The sequence below is a fragment of the Macrobrachium nipponense genome, chromosome 1 (assembly GCF_015104395.2).
Source record: "Macrobrachium nipponense isolate FS-2020 chromosome 1, ASM1510439v2, whole genome shotgun sequence".
NCBI lineage: Eukaryota > Metazoa > Arthropoda > Malacostraca > Decapoda > Palaemonidae > Macrobrachium > Macrobrachium nipponense.
In genome coordinates this window covers 106,951,412-106,971,806 of record NC_087200.1, presented here as the reverse complement: position 1 = coordinate 106,971,806, position 20,395 = coordinate 106,951,412, and the positions used below count along the sequence as shown (strand labels likewise).

Here is a 20,395-nt window from a genome sequence, read left to right as displayed (position 1 = left end):
TCTACTTTATTAAACAGGCAAATCCGGATTCAATCCCACACGTCCATGATATCCGAGCAGTGGCTACCTCCATTAACTACTTTCACAACCTGAAGAAATATATGGGTTGGAAATCTCCAGCAGTTTTTAAACGACACTAAGAAACCTAGAGGTCCTTAAATTTCAAGCAGTTGCTGCAGGGAGCATAGTCTCCCTTGAATGATGAATCTTGTCTAAATCCTTTCCTTAACCTTTGGTCACTTCCTTCCCCTTAATACTCGCCTTGCCTCCCTTCCTACCTGCCTCGCGTATTCCCTACCAAACCTCTCGCCCCCGGGTCATGATGGTTGGTTGTCATCCTGCCACTGGAACATGTATATAGTGTTGAGCCCATAATTTCTTAATGGATCTGTCTGTACATACCCTGTATATTTTTCCAGATACCATGCTTAAAAACTGTATTATATTATTTTATTATTACTAGTTCTAAGCCATAGTTTAAGTCCTAGTAAAATTAGTAAGTAAGTAAATTCCTACCTCATTATGCATTAAAAATTATTCTTTTAAATGAAACAACCTTAGGTTTCATTAACCCCTTTTTATATATTTTATTTGGTATCCATTGAGCTTGGATGGGGATTCTCTAATACCTTTTCACCGGCAGACACAGGTCGAACCCAGAAAAGGGATTTTGACGAAGGAAAAATCTATTTCTGGGGGAAGACCTGTGTCGCCCGGTGAACCCAGCCCTGCTATTTTTCTTTCCCCACCCTTAACCAATCCAAGCTAGGATGTCTATTCCAGGATTGCAGGTGGTGCGCGAGTCGGGTAGTAGTAGCGAGAGCGAGGAAGGAGGAGTAACAGTTGCAACGGCTCTTACCGTGAGAGGGATTTTGGAAAGGAATCTTCTAATTGGCAGAAAACCTGTGAATAGTGGCTTCCACTCGCCTTGTACTTTATACCCGACACCCATTGGGTGCTGAGCGAGGGTAGTAACCTCAGCATAGCATGCTAGCTTTTTTCTCTGGTATATTTAGAATCTATTTATACTTAGAAAAGTCAGCTACACGAACTTTTCACCGGGCGACACAGGTCTTCCCCCAGAAATAGATTTTTCCTTCGTCAAAATCCCTTTATAATATTTTAAATACATGAGACTCTTGGACTCAAACCCGGGAACAAATTCCAGGGGTTCAAGAGCCCCCTCACCACGTCAAGGTGGTCTCACTTTGAGGGGGCCAAGGCACTAGGGTTTGTAGTACTCCCAACTCCTCCTTGCCCAGGAGCGGAGCCTATGTTACTAAATAGTGGGTAAGATATTATATATTACACGACCACACTACCAGTATGGCTACCTCACTCACCTGTATCAGACCAGTCCAGCAAATGACATGTCAATTCCTTAAACCGCCCGAAGGAAGAAGGAAAGGTACAAGAGAAAGAAGGAGACCAGCCAACTCACTCATTCTCTCATCCACACAATCATCTTAGGTAAGATACAAAGGTGCCCCGTTAAGGGCAACTATGAGTTACACAACCTGTTGGGCAGCCACCACAGGACCCAGGGAAAACATGTCCATAGATCTGTAGGCAACATCCTTAAGATAGAAGGAGGTGAACGTGGACTGGCGTAACCAAGTACCAGCGCTCAGCACTCTATGTACAGCAAAGTTCTTTTTGAAAGCCAGAGACGGACCAATACCCCTAACGTCATGTGCTCTGGCCTGCACAGACATGGTGATGGAATCATCAAGAGTCAAGTATGCCTGTCTGATGGCTTCCCGTATCCAAAAAGAGATAGTATTCTTAGACACCTCTTTCTTTGTACGGCCTGTACTAACAAAAAGTCTGCAGCATTCTGGTCTAAGGTGCCGAGTCCTTTTAAGATAGCAACGCAGGGCCCGGACAGGGCACAACAAAAGCTCTTGACCATCACCACCCACAAAGTCAGTCAGTGTTGGAATGGAAAACAAAGCGAACCTGTCATCATGCACCGAGGGATTTTGGGTCTTCTCCACGAATTCCAGGACAAATTCAAAGGACACTGACTTCCAACCCCTGATGTGCTTCACCTCATAACTCAGACCGTGGAGCTCTCCTACCCTTTTGGAAGATGCCAAAGCCAAAAGGAAAACTGTCTTGAGCATCAGGTTCCTGTCAGATGAGCGATGCAAGGGCTCATATGGACTCTTAGTTAAGCTCTTAAACACCAAGGAAACATCCCATGTTGGAGGCTTGAGCTCTCTAGGAGAACTCGACTGCTCAAACCCCTTAACTAGCAGGGAAAGTTCCCAGGAAGAGGAGATTTCGATACCCTTCAGGCGTAACACCAAACTCAGTGCCGCCTGTAGCCTCTAATACGGAAACGGACAAACGTTTTTTCGTCTCTGAGGAAGGTTAAAAAGTCTGCTATTCGCTGAATAGAGGTCGTTAAAAAGTCTGCTATTCGCTGAATAGAGGTCGCAAGTGGAGAAAAACCCCGTTTACGACACCAATCACAGTAGATCGCCCATTTGCCTTGGTAAACTGCTGGACATGTGCCCAGCTGATTTCTGAGAAAAGCCTCTCTCTCGGAGGAGATAGTTGATAGCCTCCAACCGTGAAGAGACAGGGATTCTACCGACTGGTGGAACCTTTCTACATGGGGCTGACACAGGAGATGCCGCCAAGGGGAAATCTCCCTCAGAATCTCCGACAACAACTACAGCAGATCTGGAAACCATTCCGCCTGAGGCCACAGAGGGGCTACCAAAGTCATTCTGAGACCATGTGAACTCATCAGCCTGTTCAGAACCTGATGAATCAAACAAAACAGAGGGAAGGCATACACCTCCAGGTTGTCCCAGGGATGTTGGCATGCGTCTTCTGCCAATGCTAAGGGATCTGGGACCACTGAACAGAACACCTCCAGCTTCCTGTTGTAGCGTGTAGTGAAAAGGTCCAGCATGGGTCTCCCCCAAATCTGGAAGCTTGTCTGCCACCACTTGATGAAGGGACCACTTTGTGCCTAGGATCTGATCCCGGTGACTGAGTTTGTCTGCGACCACGTTCTGTTTCCCTGGGATATACCTGGCTGAGAGCTCTATTGAATTGCTGATTGCCCACTGGTGAAGCTCGACGGTCAAGGCATGAAGTTGCTGAGAAACCAGGCCTCCCTGTTTGTTCATGTAGGCTACCACCGTGGTGTTGTCCGACATGAGAACAACATATTGACCCTCTACCATCCCCCGTAACTCCTTCAGACCCAAGAAAGCCGTCTTCAACTCCAAAACGTTGATATGCTGCTGCTTGTCCTCCAAACCCCAAACGCCTGAAGCGATGAGGCCACCTAAGTGCGCGCCCCAACCTGCGAGGGAAGTGTCCGAGAACAGAAGGAAGTCCAGAGGGAGAGAACGCAGAGGGACGCCCTTCAATAAATTCTGGTCGTCCAACCACCAACGAAGGTCTTCTCTCACTTTCAAAGACAGTGGGACCATAAACAGGGGAGAGTCCCCCGCCAGAGACCAGAATTTCCCCAGTCTCCATTGCAGAGACCGAAGATGAAGACGCTCATTAGGGACCACCTTCTCCAGGGAAGATAGCACTCCCAGAAGAACCTGCCACTGATGAGCCGACTGATGCGACTTTGACAGGAAGTTGCGCGCCACAGCCCGCAACTTCTCCAATCTCTGATCCGACGGGAAAACTCTTGCCACTGTCGTATCGATGACCATGCCCAGGTAAAGAATCCTTTGACTGGGTACGAGGTTCAACTTTTCCTGGTTGACTAATATGCCCAGGTCCAGACAGAACCGAAGAAGACGATCCCTGTCTTGCAGCAGCTTCTCCTTGGAAACTGCCAAGACCAACCAATAGTCGAGGTACCTCAGCAAACGGATCCCCTGAGCATGGGCCCAACTTGACACGAGAGAGATGACCCTTGTGAACACTTGAGGGGCTGTCGTCAGCCCAAAGAACAAGACTTTGAACTCGAAGATCTTGTCCGCCAGAGAGAAGCGAAGGAACTTCCTGGACGTGGGATGAACAGGGATTTTGAAGTATGCGTCCTTCAAATCTATTGACAACACGAAGTCGCCTTCCGTCACAGCTGCCAACACCGAGCGCGGAGTCTCCATCTTGAACCGTGTCTTCCTGATGAAGCGATTCAAGGTGGATAAGTCGATCACAGGCCTCCATCCTCCCGACGCCTTGGGCACCAAGAAGATGTGACTATAAAACCCTGGGGACAGACGCACTACTTCCTCTATCGCATCCTTGTCCAGCATTTTCTACACTTCCTCCTGAAGAGCCAAGAACTTCAGAGAATCTGGGGGATACGTCTTCCTGAGCTGCGGCTTGTCTGACAGAGGAGAGAAGTCGAATGGCAACAGGTATCCCACCCAAAGGACATCTACCACCCACTTCTCCGCCCCATAACTCTGCCACTTGGCCCAATGGCCGGCCAGGCAAACCCCCACCTGTGGCGCAGGAGAGGGAGAGGCGCCCAATCTACCGACGGCCCCCTTGACCTCTGCCCCTGGGGCCTCTTCTTGGTTTAAAGGAACAAGAGCGAAAGGGGCGTTGATTTTGAGACTTGGGCTGTGTCGAACGGGAAGGCCCTGCCAAACTCGAGGTCCTCGATGGCCTACCAGGCGACGATCTCCTCGACTGCTGCTGGACCAGGGGAGGAGGAGGGGCCGGACGTCTCCGAGGGCGGGCCTCTGATTTAGACACGGCTTGGTGCACCACTCGGTTCTTGGTGTCAGCCCGGCGTCGGTCTATCGCATTTTCGAGTTCTGTCCGTGGAAACAAGAATTGTGACTCCAACAGATCACCGTTCCTCAAGGCCAGCAAAGACTTGGTGTCAAGCGACCTCTCCATCCTAGACAAAGCCGCGTCCCTCCTAACCAGAAGAAGATTAGCCCATAAATTGGCATTGAGGTGAGCCAAACAAGAAACGCCTTGCCCCCGGACTGCAATAGACTGGCAAGCGACGGCAGCAATCAACTAACCCATTCAGGGGAACCTGTCAGAAGCTATCTTGGCAATCACCACATACCAGAGGTCCAGCCAAGAAACCGTCTGCAACATGGAGGCCGCTGTACATTCCAAAGCTAAGGAGTCTTGCAGAGACAAGGACGGAGCCACTGACCTCACCTGTTCCAAAGTCAAACCCGGCTTCAGGCGAATGACGTCTGGGTTAAGGTGGCGTGACAACAAAAACGCAAAGCTCGTAGCATAGTACTTCCTGTCTTGTGAGAGGTGGGGTAGTAGTTTGGTAGAGCCTCTAGAGCCTCTAGAAACAGAGGCGTTAACCTTCTGCAAGACCGACTGAATGTGCCCCGACAACATCAGCTAAAAGAGATGATTTGGGGTCCTGAGTAGCTCCCACCAAGGCTTCCAAGCAAGAAGGAGTGTAAGACGACTGAGCCTGAGTCCTTCTTTCCAAATTGTTGAACCCACGAATGAGATCAACAACTTCCGAAAAGGAAGACAGAAACTCCTGCGTGTCCCCGCCCTCCTACTCTGGCACTGGCGACCGACGACGAGAAGGATGTGTAGGCTCTTCTAACGCGCCTTCTTCACCAAAATTCACAGAAGGGTTAGCAGCTAAACAGTCTGAAACCCCTACAAACATATCTGGGCTGGGTCCAAGCGTCAGCCTCCGAGACGGACCCACTGTAACACTAGGCACATCACTTACCTCAACAGGTGTCTCCAGACGTCCATGAACGGACAAGGGCGTGGTGGCCGTACGTACGTGAGATGGGGAGGGAAACTCGAGCACTAGAGATTGACGGAGAATCCCTTATAGTCTAAGTCTTGGAAGCACCAGTTAGAGAGGCAGGCAAACACTCCGGCTGCACCACCTCCGTGCTCACTACCTTCGACCTCTTGACAGGCGCCTTCAGGTCTTTACAGTGGCGAATAGGCCTTGGAGAAGAAGGAGCACTAACATCACATGCACGGGCAGGGGAGGTTGCAACACACTCGCGATGTGCAAGGACAGAACGGGGGGTGGGGTGGTTGCACGTTCAAGATTCGGCGGCAAAGCAACCCCTGCAGAACACAAATCACTAACACTGCCCGAAACCACAGCACTCTCGGGAACATGTCCGCGTTGTTCCTCCCTCGACGGCGAAGGAAGGGCAAAGTCCTTAGCCTTCCAACGCTTAATACGCCGACGAGGCATAGAGGGGGAAGAGGGAGAGGAGGACAGCACTAGCTTCTCAAGCGCACTCTTCTCGGAAGGGCGGGGACGAAGCAACACGTTTCCTACCAGTCCTCCCAACCAATAAGGCAGCCAACTTCACATCCAATAGAGTCCAGCCTCTGAAGCACTGCCTGGCATATGACCTCAGACTGATGTGCCAGAGAAAGGCTCCGAACTGGGCGGCAGTGATGATGTCGCGGCTAAGCAAGGTGGATCAGAGGAAGCGAATGGGAGATACGTCATCGATGAGAGTGACGTCACGGCTTCCCCTCTGTGCAAGGGGGAAAGAGACGGCACTGGCGGAGGAATACGCAAAGATGGACCCCATGACATCATCAACGGGGGCTGATGCCACAGCTTCACTCCGATACAAAGCGACGGCAGACACCGGCGGAGCAATACAAGATGGCCGACTGCTCCCACCCGCCGAGGCGAGGCCGGGAGGAGGGGGGATGGCCTGGCTGGACCGGGAAGGGGGAGTGCGAGCCTCCACAAAATCCGCTAGCAACCCCCCCAAGGATGGGGTACCCCCTAGCCCAAGCGTCTTCCAAATCGCCACCATTTTGGACGCCTCCGACTCTGGAAGAGAAGAGAATGATGAAAAAACCTCACCCTTCTCGGGAACCGGAAAAGCTCCTGAGGAAGAGGGGGCTACATGACAAAAAATACCCTGGCAACCTCCCGATACTTCCATCGACGAATCAATGGAAGAAAGGGAAGGAGATGCAGGGACAACGCTACTATGGGGGTTGACTACTGCGGAAGACGAAACATCGGGAATAGGAGCAAAGCCCTCTCAAGTAGGAAGAGTGGAGATTCTCCGATGTTCCCTCTTACCATAAAACTTCCTCCACTGCTCCTTAGGCCATGCCCGGCATTCCGTACAAGGATTCGTAATCGTACAAAAATTCGAACAACACCTACTGCATGTGATGTGAGGGTCTGTCTCTGACGAAGCCAAAAAATGAGAACACGGGAACCCAGGAATTCTGGGGCACATACGCTGATGCCGAGAAGGAGCAGAAGAAGCCATAATACCAGGTAAAAACACACACATACACACTAAAGGAAACGAAACGGGCAACGAACCGGGAAAAGGCCAAGAGAGGAAAACACAACTCTCGCCCAGGTGGCTAAGAAAAGACTGGCGTAGATGATCGGCGTTTGACCACTCTTCACCTGATCTACGCATGCATTGCCAGATATCACAAGATTCCTTGCTTTCATCTGCTTTTTAACCAGATCCAGCTAGGCGCTAGAAATTATCCTATTGTTTTATTATTTTAGGGATACTTATTAACTATGTTTAATCAATATATATGTAAATCACTAGGGTCTGGCTTCTTACAAATTTCACATTAAGAGTTCTAAGGTTAGACAGGCAGTAGACCTTACATGTGCATTTATATCATCAGTTTTGAAGGGATCTCAGGCTAAATTACCACTGCTATATAAATTGTTAGATCATCAGGCTTGAATGATCGATAATTACATCTATTATTTATAAAATACAGACTCTACATATCAAGGTTTGACATAAGTCAAATCTGAGATACCCCAGCATTCAGAAAATATCAACCTAACCAACCAGCAGTAAACTAAAAAATTCCTTACCAATGGGCTTTTTTTCTTTAGATGGCTCCCACAAAAATAATGTGAAATCATCAGACCCTGATACTAATCTTTCAACACCTCCAGCACACTTTAATGCTGTCTGATACCGGTTTTCTGCACATGCTAATCTTTCTTCATCTAAATATACAAGATAAAAGTAACAGATTAAAATATAATATTTTAAGGTGATAAACTTAAATATCAACAAACAAATAATAAAGGATAAGTTTCTTCATCCCTGTTCATAAAACATAAGTCATATTACATCAACTTTACAGTTGTTTTCATCATTTACTGCACTCCACCCAGTACCTTGTGCTGGAGAAAGTTCTCGCCGCTCTTGATGTAAAACTAGAAAAAGTTTCTTACCTGGTAGAAATTCTGGTCTTGGTTTCATTAAAGCCTGGGGCTCAAATGCACCAGTACGTAAAACATAGTCAGGTATTCAAGGCTAATGTATTAACCCAATGTCCATGACCCCTGCAAGTTCGACACATAACGCCCTGCAGAAATATTCAACTTGTCAGTATTTCTATAATTCCTAACAACTTTTATGCAAGAAACTTTAACCTTTTTGAGCAGAAAATTTTCATATCCACTTAAGCATTTATTATCATTGCAGTGTTTATAAGTTCTCAGACTTAAAAAAATTTCCCATTTTCACTGGAATCTTTCCATACATTAAAAAAACATTATCTTTTGATTCTTACGCATACAGAAAGACAGGCATTTCATTCACATATCCCCTCTCAATTGTAGATATGGCAAAAAAATTTAACAGAAAGAAATGTCAATAATTCCAATTCTTTCTTATAAGCATCATCAAAACACTTACATCAGATGCTCTCCAAACTTTAATAGTTCTATCCTGTGAAGCAGAGAAATATTAATCCTTCACCTCCCCATCTCAAGCTGTTACACTTTTGACATGATTGGAAAGCACCTGAAAAACAAAGGTGAATGTATGAAGGCACAAATGAAAGAGCATGTTAGGTAATATTTTCTAAAATGTTCAGAAAAATTATATTTTTATAATAAAATAAAATTTTATTAGTACTAACCCAGTAATTATACAGATGTAGTTTCTACCCAATGGCAGCTTGAATTCCCAAAATTTGTGGTTAAAAACTTCTTCCTGTGTCCAGTAGGAGTACAGGCTTCTCCCACTTTCTGGGGAAGAGCAACAACTAGTACATGAAAATACCTCAATTTTGTTTGCCCCCTCAATAATGTCTATTTGAGGGGAGGAGGGTGGGCTCTATTATAAATACTGGGTAAGTACTAATAAAACCTTTTTTATTAAAAAAATATCATTTCTCTTGGTTAACTTACCCAGTAATTATACAGCTGAATCCCACATTGAAAGGTGGTGGAGGTTCATGGACATCTTCAAGATATATACAAAAATTCATAGCACATTTATAAAAACTTTAATTGTTCCTTACCTGGGGAGAGAGCTGCTTCAGGTAGGTACTGCCTCTAATGAGAGCTTTTCTCAACCCTAGTGTTGCAACGGTGTGGCCTTGAACACCTCCATCAGCACAGGACAACTTCCCAGCTGAAGAATATACCGCTAGCTGAAGAAGTTGATACCAAACAAAAACACCACAAGACAAAACAACAGACAATAAGAAATTCAAACCTAGCCCCTGCCCAAGGTTAAAGTGAAGTCATAAATGTCCAAATAAAATGCCTGTTAACCTACAAATTCCATCTCCTAAATTAAAAATAACAAATGAATACTTTCCTCATAAACTCCAAGATTATTTGTTTAAAATATTATGAGAAGAAAATGTGCCTTCACGCCTTCTCCCCTACAATCGTGCCAGCTACTGACAAAGATCCCAGTGTTATGCAAATGTTGTATGCAGTTTCCATCTCTTTCAGGTAGTACATTGCAAAAACCTGACTTACATCTCCAGTAAGTTGTATGCAATATATCGACCAGAGACAAGTTTATGTTTTAAGGCTAAGAAGTAAGCCACTGCACTTACCTCATGAGCCTTGGACTTTCAAGTTCAACAAGTTCAGGTAGTGTTCTTCTCCCACTAGGAAATGTGCCTTCTTAAAAAGATCTCTAATAAAAATACACGACAGCATTTTTAGATAGAGGTTTCAAGATATTTTTTATGGAGCACCATAGGTCACTCATTGGCCCTCTGATCTTCTCTGTCCTGTGGAGATGATACCCAGGGGATCCCACAGGACAAAGATCTTTCATCGACTTCTGTGCCTACTAAATCAGAAAGATTCTTTACTGCGAAAGATCTTGGCCAGATCCTAGGTATAAGAGATAGTCTGCTATCTGTGCCAAAGCTGTTTTAGAAATGTTATTTCTCCTGCATCACAACCTAAAGATCAACCACTATGCCTGCTAGACAATCATCGTCTACTGTTTGCAATAGCCCAAGGCGCTGCTTTTGAAAAACCCTTCAATTGAAGGAGTCTGACGACAGTTGAAAACCTGTCAGGGCTAGCGTGGACAGGTTTTGGTGAAACCTCCTGAAATGGGGCTGTCTGAGAAGCTCTGGAATGGTGGGCAGTAGCCTAGAGTAGTCCAATAACAAGGCTAGTAGATCAGTAAACATTCTTTTTGTGGGCCAATAGGGAGCTATTAATGTCATGGTGACATTTTGATGAGATTGGAGCTTGTTCAGCACCTCTCTTATTCAAGTTGAACAGAGGAGGAAAAGCGTACATCTAGGTTTGATCAGCTTTCTAAAAGGGCATCTGTCCCCAAGCTCTAGGGTTTGGGAACGAAGAGCAGAACAGAGGAAGTCTGTGTTTTCTGGATGTGGCAAATAGATCCAGAAATGGTTTGGCCCACAGTTTCCATAGCTGTTCGCATACTCTGAGATCCAGAGTCCAGTCTGTGGAGAGGGATTTGTTGGTCTTGACTCAATTGGTCCACTAAGACATTGAGTTTGCCCTGAATGAAATGGGTGTCTAGTCTCGTCCCGTTCTGCTCTGCCAATAAAAGGTCTCGTCGTTTCGAAGAGGGAGAAAGAGTGCGTTCCTTCCTGTCAACTTATATAAGCGTGTTGTGGTGTTGTCTGAATGCACTGTAATCACTTTGTCTCTTACCTTCCCTCAGAAGTCAAGTAGGCCCAGATGAATTGTGAATTACATTCAATTCCAGATTGTTTATATGGGTTTGTTTCTCCTCCTGGGACCATATCCCTGAGATCTCCTGGTCTCCGAGGTGAGCTCCCCCCCAATATCCAATGCGTCAGAAAAAAACTCTAGGACTGGGTTAAGACATCTCAAGGATTTTCCTTCATGATACCTGTCCCTTAGTAGCCACCATTTCAAATCCTCTTTGATCTCTTTTGTTATGAGGAAAACAAACATGTCTGGTTGATTTTTTCTGTCCTAGTTGATCTTTAGGAAGTACTCCAAAACTCTCAGAAGCATTCTTCCTAGCCTGACAAAATGTTCTGTTGACGATAGTGTGCCCAGCAAACTCATCGAGTGAATATTTCTGTATCGATAAAATATTATTTACTGTTTTCAGGCAGATTCGATTCTCTTTGGGGACGGCAAAATCTGAAAATTCAGAGAATCCATCTGAATCCCCAAATAGAGAAATTGTCAATTACAATTACTGCAGATTTACCAGCAATCCTAGTCGTTCTGTCAATTCAGTCTTTTGAAGGTCCTCCATACATTTCTCCTTCGTGGGTGAACATATCAGTCCAGGTATAGTATTATTTTTATACCTATCAGCACTTTGAATTGAAAGACTTTTGTTTTGATGAAGGAATCTCAGTATTTCCTTGAGGATGGATGAATCAGCACATGGAAATACGTGTCTGCATATCTAGGGAGATCATCCAGTCTCCCTCATAGATGGCTTTTAGGACTGAGTGGTCTGTCTAATTCCATTTTGAATTTCGTTTTCGCTATAAAGAAATTCAATGTGCTCACATCGAGGGACTGGTCTATATCCTCCAGTAGCTTTCAGGACTACAAACAGCTGATTTTAGACCCCCTCGACTTCACATTCTGTACTTTTTCTGATGCCACTTTCCCTCATTAAGGCAGTTTCTTCTTCCTCAAGGACCAAAAACTTTCCGATTCTATGGAGTAAGATGTTAATATGACCGGAGTGTTCACCAACGGTGGTTGCTTTTTGAAAGGAATTGAGTAGCCCTCTTTCAAACCTGTACTATCCATGGTTCTGCCCTTTTTTCTTCCCAGTTCTTCCAGAAGAACTGGAGTTTCATGCTCATGGGACACATGGAGGACAGTCTTCTCACTTCTTGTGAGACTTGGACTTGGAAGTTGACTTCTTGACTGCCTGGGAATGCACAGGTTCGGCACAGGTTCGACTTGGGGGGGGTTGGGGGGCGACTACCCATGGGCAAGACCCCTCCAACCTCCCTTGGGCCTCTACTATACCTCCTCCATGGTTCAGGGGAGTCTGGCAGTAACCTTTGCCTAGGAGCGTCAGCTGGCTGGGCAGCTGCTCCTCCACTAACATTTCAACTTCACTTTTCTTAAAATTATTCATTAAGAATCTCACTGACTCACCTAACTGAATAACTGTAGTCACAATCAGTCCAAACTTGTTGCCGCTCTTCTCTTCTAGAGTCGCAAGGTGATCTGTCTCCGACAATCGTGACTCTGTTAAAGGCGGAGCAGGCGGACTCAGCATACATGATATATTTTGAAATCATAGAAGCAACATGTACTTCAACACTCACCTTTATTGGGATTTGCATTATTAGCTACCTTACTTTCAGCTCTAAAAGCCACCTTCCTCTTATGATCCCTTTCAAGTTTATTAAGATGAAAAGTCAAAGTCCTCCACGTTTTCTCATCTCATCCTTTACATCCTTGACAAGTATTGGTAATTGAACAATCTTGACCTTTGCAAGCACATAGTATGTGCATCATACAAGACTTTAGTTAACCTAGTATTCCAGCCTTTGACACAATAAGGTGTTAAATCAATAAAACAATAAAAGACAAGAAAAAATAATTCATCTCTTAAAGTTAAGTAACCCAGACAACTAGCAAAGGATCGGCAATTCTTGGTGAGAGAAAAGCTGGTCAAAACACTGAATAACCAAAAATTAACACAATTAACCCTCTTACGGCGATTGGACGTATTAAACGTTGACATAAATTGTCTCCCGGGTGCCGATTGGACGTATTAAACGTCGACATAAAAGTTTTTTTAAAAATTCGCGGAAAAATACTTATAGGCCTACCAGCCAAAAACTTTTGAATCACGTGCCTTGGGGGATGCTGGGAGCTCACGGATCAAGGCGTTGTTTTGTTTACAATCATTACCAGGGCACGCAAGCGTGAATTTCTTTCTTATCGCACTAAAAAGTATCAGTGACGCATCTCTGAAATTATTTCGTCACTTTGACATAATTTTGGCACCATTTTAAATTAGCCGTTACATGGAGTATTATATATAAAAATGTGCGCAATTGCATGTAGAATACAACAAAAAAAAATACTCATGATTGTAGCTTTTATCTGTTTTGAAATATTTTCATATAAATAACGATAAGGGCCAAAATTTCAACCTTCGGTCAACTTTTGACTCTACCGAAATGGTCAAAAAATGCAATTGAAAGCTAAAACCTTATATTCTAGTAATATTCAATCATTTACCTTCATCCTGCAACAAAATGGACGTCTCTAGCACAATATTTTGATTTATGGTGAATTTATGAAAAAAACTTTCCTTACGTCCGCGCGGTAACTCTTCCGATAAATTTTTTCGTGTGATTGTCGTAATGATTGCACCATTTTAAATTGGCCGTTACATAAAGTTTTATATATGGAAATGTGTGCAATTTCATGCACAATACAATTAAAAACAACCCATGGTTGTAGCTTTTATCAGTTTTGAAATATTTTCCTATAAATAACGATAAGTACCAAAATTTCAACCTTCGGTCAACTTTGACTCTACCGAAATGGTCAAAAAACGCAATTGTAAGCTAAAACTCTTATATTCTAGTAATATTCAATCATTTACCTTCATTTTGCAACAAATTGGAAGTCTCCAGCACAATATTTAGATTTATGGTGAATATATGAAAAAAAAACATTTTTCCTTACGTCCGCGCGGTAACTCTTCGGAAAAAATCAGAAATTTTTCGTCCGATTGTCGTAATGTTTACACCATTTTAAAATTAAGCCGGATTTACACAATACTTTTATATATGAAAATGTGCTGCCAACTTTTATGTAAAATTACAAAACTAAAAATAAAAAAATTGAAGGTTGGTAGCTTTTTATCATTTTTGAAATATTTGCATATAAATCATGATAAATAGAAAAAAAAAAAAAACCACAAAAAAAAAAAAAAAAAAAAAAAAAAAATATTCGAAAAAAAAAAAAAAAAAAAAAAAAAAAAAAAAAAAAAAAAAAATCAAAAAAAAAAAAAAAAAAAAAAAAAAAAAAAAAAAAAAAAAAAAAAAAAAAAAAAAAAAAAAAAAAAAAACAACATTTCGTCCACTTTGCTCTTACCGAAATAGTCGAAAAACGCAATTGTAAGCTACAACTCTTACAGTCTAGTAATATTCATTCATTTATCTTCATTTTGAAACAAATTCGGAGTCTCTAGCGCAATATTTAGATTTATGGTGAATTAAAAAAAAAAAACTTTCCTTCACTCTGCGCGCGGATTCTCCACCGCAAATCTCCGAAATGCGTACGTCGCATTATCGTTATATTTGCTCCATTTCATATTAGGCGTTTCATAGAGTTTTATATATGAGAATGTGCGCAATTTTATGTAGAATACAACAATAACTAATTGAAGGTTGTTTTAGGTTTCTCATTTTCGAAATATTTGCTGTTATAAAATAAATATAAAAAAAATTCGACATTCGGTCAACTTTAACTCGATCGAAATGGTTGAAAACTGCAATTGTAAGCTAAAACTCTTACAGTCTAGTAATATTCAATATTTTATCTTCATTTTGAAACAAATTGAAAGTCTCTAGAAAAATATTTAGATTTATGGTGAATTTTTGAAAAAAACCTTTTTTTACGTCCGCGCGTTACGAATTCATGCATCATTTTGTGATAATATTTTCTCTGTGTTGCTTTGATCGTTTTACAATGTGTTATATACCAAAATGATCGCAATTTAGTGTACAATACAACGAAAAAAAATTAACTCGTTAGCTTTAACCGTTTTGCTCACAGCACGATTTGAATAAATTATATATGAAATTTTGTTTTCGCACTATCATATATTTGCATTATTTATATATGATTAATGATATTTTTTCATTTCTGATGGTTGCATACTAAACTTCAGGCAATGACAAAAAAAGGAGCCAAAAATGAACTCTTAATCTTGAAAACTAAGCACGCTGTGATTTTTTACAAAAATATTTTTTCCGCTTCGGCGCTCACTCCGAGGCGGCCTCGGCATACGGGAGACGATTTTTATTATACCCTTCGGCGTAAGGGGGTTAATCCACATTTGACAAACGGTAACCACAACAGGCTACAAGCCCAAATACTTTACCCAAATGAAGCTCCAAGGTCAAATTCAATGGGAAAATACAAGTTGCTCTCCTACAACGATGTTAGTCCTAGGACAGCAGAAACAAAATTGAGGTACAGTGGTACCTTGACCTATGAGTTTAATTCATTCCGTGGCTGAGCTCATAGCTCAATCTGCTCGCACATCAAATCAATTTTCCCCATTAAAAATACTTAAAATGCCCTCAAAATGCCGCCCCATATTTTTAAGTTTCATGTTATGAAATAAGGAAAATACATTTTTTAATAACAATTATTGAATAAAAATATAATAGAATGGGTATGTAAAGATATAATAAGGTTTTATACAGTGTACAGGTAGTGTTCAAGTTATGATAATTCGTCTTACGATAATCTGATTTTGCGATAGCCTAAGGGAGCGAGACCAAATTACAATAGCATAACTTGATCCCATCTTCTAGTTGAATAAGTTCCAAAACAGCAAAAGAGAATGATAAAAGTATTGTTTTAACGTTATGCTAGTTGCGTAAATGTGTATAGCCATGAACAACAGAACAAGAAACAACTTTTTTTGTTAAGTACAACCGAATTGGATAACAACATCCGTATGATAGTAAACAATTACCGTAGATATGTTATAAATAACATTATGAACAATAGGAATGAGATATTTCTATGCAATAACTTTATTCGCTATTGATCAAAGATCAACAAGGAAATATACTGTTAAATTTAAGCCAAGTTGTAGCTGAAGCTGAAAAACTGTTCAAGCTGCTAATGTCTATTATCATGCATCAGCAACAAGGAAAAAACTCCCATAACTTATGCCATCAAACACACAACTGTAGATAAAATTGAGAGAAAATAATTTTATAATCAAAACTACTGGGCTTGAAAGAACACATTTTACTGTTGCTTTCATGCTGATAAAAGATAAATAACGTAAAGCTCGTATTATGATGAAGTGAAAATAGCGAACGGAATTATGTAATCTTTTTACTCAATAAACATGCCACCAACACAATCTGTTAACGAAAAAAATAATTTAGTTCACAGTCACAACGACATGTATTCAAGTCATATTTTGACTTAAAAACACGTTGCATAACGAAAAATGACCCTGTCTCATATACGTCCAGTATCTAGATATTTGTTTATGCTAACCAGAAGCAAGAAAATTCACTCAGAATTGTATTAATACGTATGGTAAAATAAACTCGTATTTGCCATCAGCTGATTTCCAAACCCAAACATTGACTGATATGTTAGTACAGTGGACACCCCATATTCGCGTTCTCCGGATTCGCAGACTCACACATTCGCAGATTTCTCTCAGGAACGTTTCCCCACATTAATTCACCGAAAATTTGCGCATTCGCGGTATTTTCTATGAGAAATATCCACAAATTCCTGTTTTTTTTTTTTTTTTTTTATCAATTTAATCATAAAATGCACTTTTTGTGATAAAACTACTAAAAAAAACCAAGTATGAATATTTTTAGTGTTTTTTTTTTAGTTTTTTACTACAAAATAGGCTGTTTTTAGCAGTTTTTATAGGGGTTCCAAACATCGCGGATTCTAACTATTCACGGGGGGGTCTGGTACGCAAATACGGGGGGACCACTGTACAGGCAGTCCCCAGGTTACGACAGGTTCGGCTTACGACGTTCCAAGGTTAAGACGCTTCTCAATTATATTCATCAGACATTATTTCCAGGGTTAGGACGCCTACAACGCTGATCTGGCAGATGAAATATGACACCAAAAATGCAAAATAATCAATATTTGAAAGTTTTTTGATGAAAAAATGCAAAAAGAATACAGTTTACATAGTTTTCAATGCACCCATAGCATTAAAAGTAAGGTTTTCTTAGGATTTTTTATGATGTTCCGGCTTACGACGATTTTCTGCTTACGACGTGTCTCAAGAACGGAACCCCCATCATAAACCCGGGGGTGCCGCCTATTTTATACTACAATAATATGAGAATACATATTATGTTATTGGATGCAGTGAAGTAATGTATAATTTTTTAAAAGATTCATGGAAACATACATATTTACTTTTTCTTCTTTCCTTGTCTTAATTTCATCACTACGCCATGCATGTAACAGCAGCATCTTGAGCGCGTACCTCAATTTTTTTGCTCATGTAACAAAGCAAAAACTAAACCGAGTGACAACTTGTACCTCAGCAAACTGTACATTATTTAACTCGTAGGTCAAGGTACTAATGTATTTTCGTGTAGTTGTTCCTCTTCCCCCAAGAAAGTGGGAGGAGGCTGTTCACCTACCAGACACAGGACGAAGTTTTTAACCACGAATTTTGGGAATTCAAGCTGCCGCCGGGTAGAAACTACTACTGTACATATAATTACTGGGTAAGTTGCATTAACAAAAACGTTACGGATAGCTATAGCTATGTAATGGTAGAAATGTATTATTACTCTTTCACATGAACCATGTCGTATGTTCCATATTCTAATATCTCCATCCTTCCCCGCTGAAGCTACTCTTGAACACTGAGGATGGTCAGATAAATGAAGCGGTTCCCAGCACAAAGCTGTAATCCATTGTTTGTGCCCTAAGAATGTCCGCACTGCCTGCAAATGAGATTCACATCAGCTAATAAAAGAACAATGTAGGTTCATTATAGCTATGATCCTTTCCAATGACAATTCCACAGTTATAAGCAAAAGGCAAACCCACCAGAAGAAAGTGCTGCAAATTATTCTTACTAAACGTTTAATGAAACTAACAGTACGTGTTGTAATTACAACATGCTTGAGTGGCTTTATTTACAAAAATTGCACCTTAATTTATTGGATTTAAAGGACATCCTGATAAAGGAAAATATATAATTAACTGGTTATACCACTCAATAACAATAGCAGTAATCAAGAGATGCCTTCAATTCAATGAATTTCAAAACAATACCTTTCCAGTTCTTGGGTCCCAAACAATAACTTGACCTGTTTTACAACCAGATGCTAAATGCAACCCATCAGGAGACCAGGATGTGACTAATACCCAGTGACGATGTGCTGAAAATACAGATATTCAATGATGAAGACAAATTAATTGAAATGCAGTCCAAGATCTTATCTTTATATTTTACTTGCATTGAAAATAACCTTACTTTCTAGTATGTATTATACCCAAAATCTCTTACAGTAACACTGTGACAATACGAATTAATTGTTTGAAATAAAAAATTATAAAATTTGAAAACAGTCAAACTGCATGCTATTAGAAGTAATTATGGCTTGCAATATGAATGACCTGAGAGCAATCTTAGTATCAAATAATAATTGTTGACAATGATAACTCCCTCAAGTGCAAAATAACGATTTTTATGATAAAATCAATTTTTTTAGGTACTTTGCCTCCATCATTTGCTTTATCTGTGACTACTTGAACTGCTATTAAAAAACTTGCTAAAAAAACCTTTCTTACCTTTCCCAACAAAATGTGGAGTTTCTGTATTAATATCCCAAAATCGTACTGTGGTGTCTCCTGAACCAGATGCCATGTGCTGCCCATCAGGACTGAATGATGCACACAAAATTGCTTCAGCATGTCCAGGAAGGGAAGATGTGCATCTGGATGTCAAAGGCAATAAAACAATTCATTACTTTCATCTTGCTTTGAAATATTGGGAACTGCTATAAGCCTCTTCAGAGCGCCATTTTCTATCTCTTCTCACAAATTCCGTCATAACATTGCTTAACTTGCTTTATTTTTTCATGATAAAACTATTTCGCTAGTAAAAGTTTTAATGTTTTGAACTTTATTTTACTCATATATATTATGTATAATAAAGAAATTCCCCAAGACCAAATTTAACTTTTACGCAAAAGAAAATAGTAAAATGTTGTTCTTTTCAGTCAAGACTTGTTTTATATTATACATTAGAAACATGTGCAATAAAAAGTCATATATATAGCATACTTATGCACACACACACATGTATAATATCACAACATAATAACCTGCTCACTAAGGAATATAAAAGGAGGGGCAACTCCCAAAACTTACGTCAGCCTGCGGTTGCCTAGTGTAAATTATGGCAACATTCCCAAATGTTTTTTTTTTAGTAGTATATGATAAGCGGTTTAAAATAAAATGTAATAAACATAGCAAGCAGTTTGAGTTACCATGATAGTAATTGTTTATTTTGCATTGGGCATGTGTAATGCTCTATCTTGATGACAATGAAAGGAATATTATGTATTGTTTTCTGAGTTCTTGTTTGTTTGTCAGAGAGAAGAGAGAGAGAGAGAGAGAGAGAGAGAAATAACCTTTTTTATGAAATATTTTATGAAATGTTTATATTCATTATACATACCGTATATACTCGCATAACACGCGATCTTGCATATCATGCACCAAATTTTCACCCTCAAAAAATTATTTTATTACGTTTTTACTCCTTCTCTTAATCTATCCCATCTTCTAGTAAGTTTAAAAAAGTAAAAGAGAATGCAGAAAGTATCGGTACGTAGTAATGATATAGTACTTGTTTGGAAAATGCATACAGCCTGAAACAGCTGATTTGCTGTGAACAACGAATATGATAAAAACAGCCTTTTTCCTTGCATTTCAACCATCGTACGATAGTAAAAAATTACCATAGTTACGTTACAAATGACGTTAATGAGAATAGGACTGATATATTTTTACATTACAGGTAATAGTCGACTTACTACCGCAATCGGTTACGGACAACCAGTCATAAATCGATTTGGACGTAAGTCGGCCCATGCTAATTTACCGTAAGAATGTTATACTAGCGTAGCCTACACTAAGGTAATCAGTACCATCTTTACATATAGGGTAGCCTAGCCTACACTACAAAGCATACTTTATACATATATGGCATACTAATTATTAATTTCAGCTAATTCTCTAAGTTCAATGCACATTGGCTTATGATGATTCAGTACAAAGAGAAACTTAATAACATTTAACACGTTACCCTCCCTCGCCTATACGATGATGATATTGTGGGTACATATATCGATGATAGTAAGTCTAGTCTTCAGTATACTGATATACTACATATACAATATAATTTAGGTAATTTATTAGTAAAAGCCAATTTTGGGAGCTTCAATGCATTCT

General features: G+C 40.9%; 1 protein-coding gene across 1 annotated transcript in view; it reads right to left on the bottom strand.

Annotated features, from left to right (window-relative positions):
• LOC135218899 (notchless protein homolog 1-like) overlaps window positions 1–20,395 on the bottom strand; it is a 202,447-nt gene that overhangs the window by 96,720 nt on the left and 85,332 nt on the right. Inside the window, 7 exon segments of the mRNA XM_064255344.1 lie at window positions 7,787–7,924; window positions 8,156–8,225; window positions 8,227–8,289; window positions 8,622–8,729; window positions 17,719–17,874; window positions 18,209–18,315; window positions 18,728–18,873. Of these exon segments, the coding sequence (XP_064111414.1) occupies window positions 7,787–7,924; window positions 8,156–8,225; window positions 8,227–8,289; window positions 8,622–8,729; window positions 17,719–17,874; window positions 18,209–18,315; window positions 18,728–18,873 (788 nt within the window).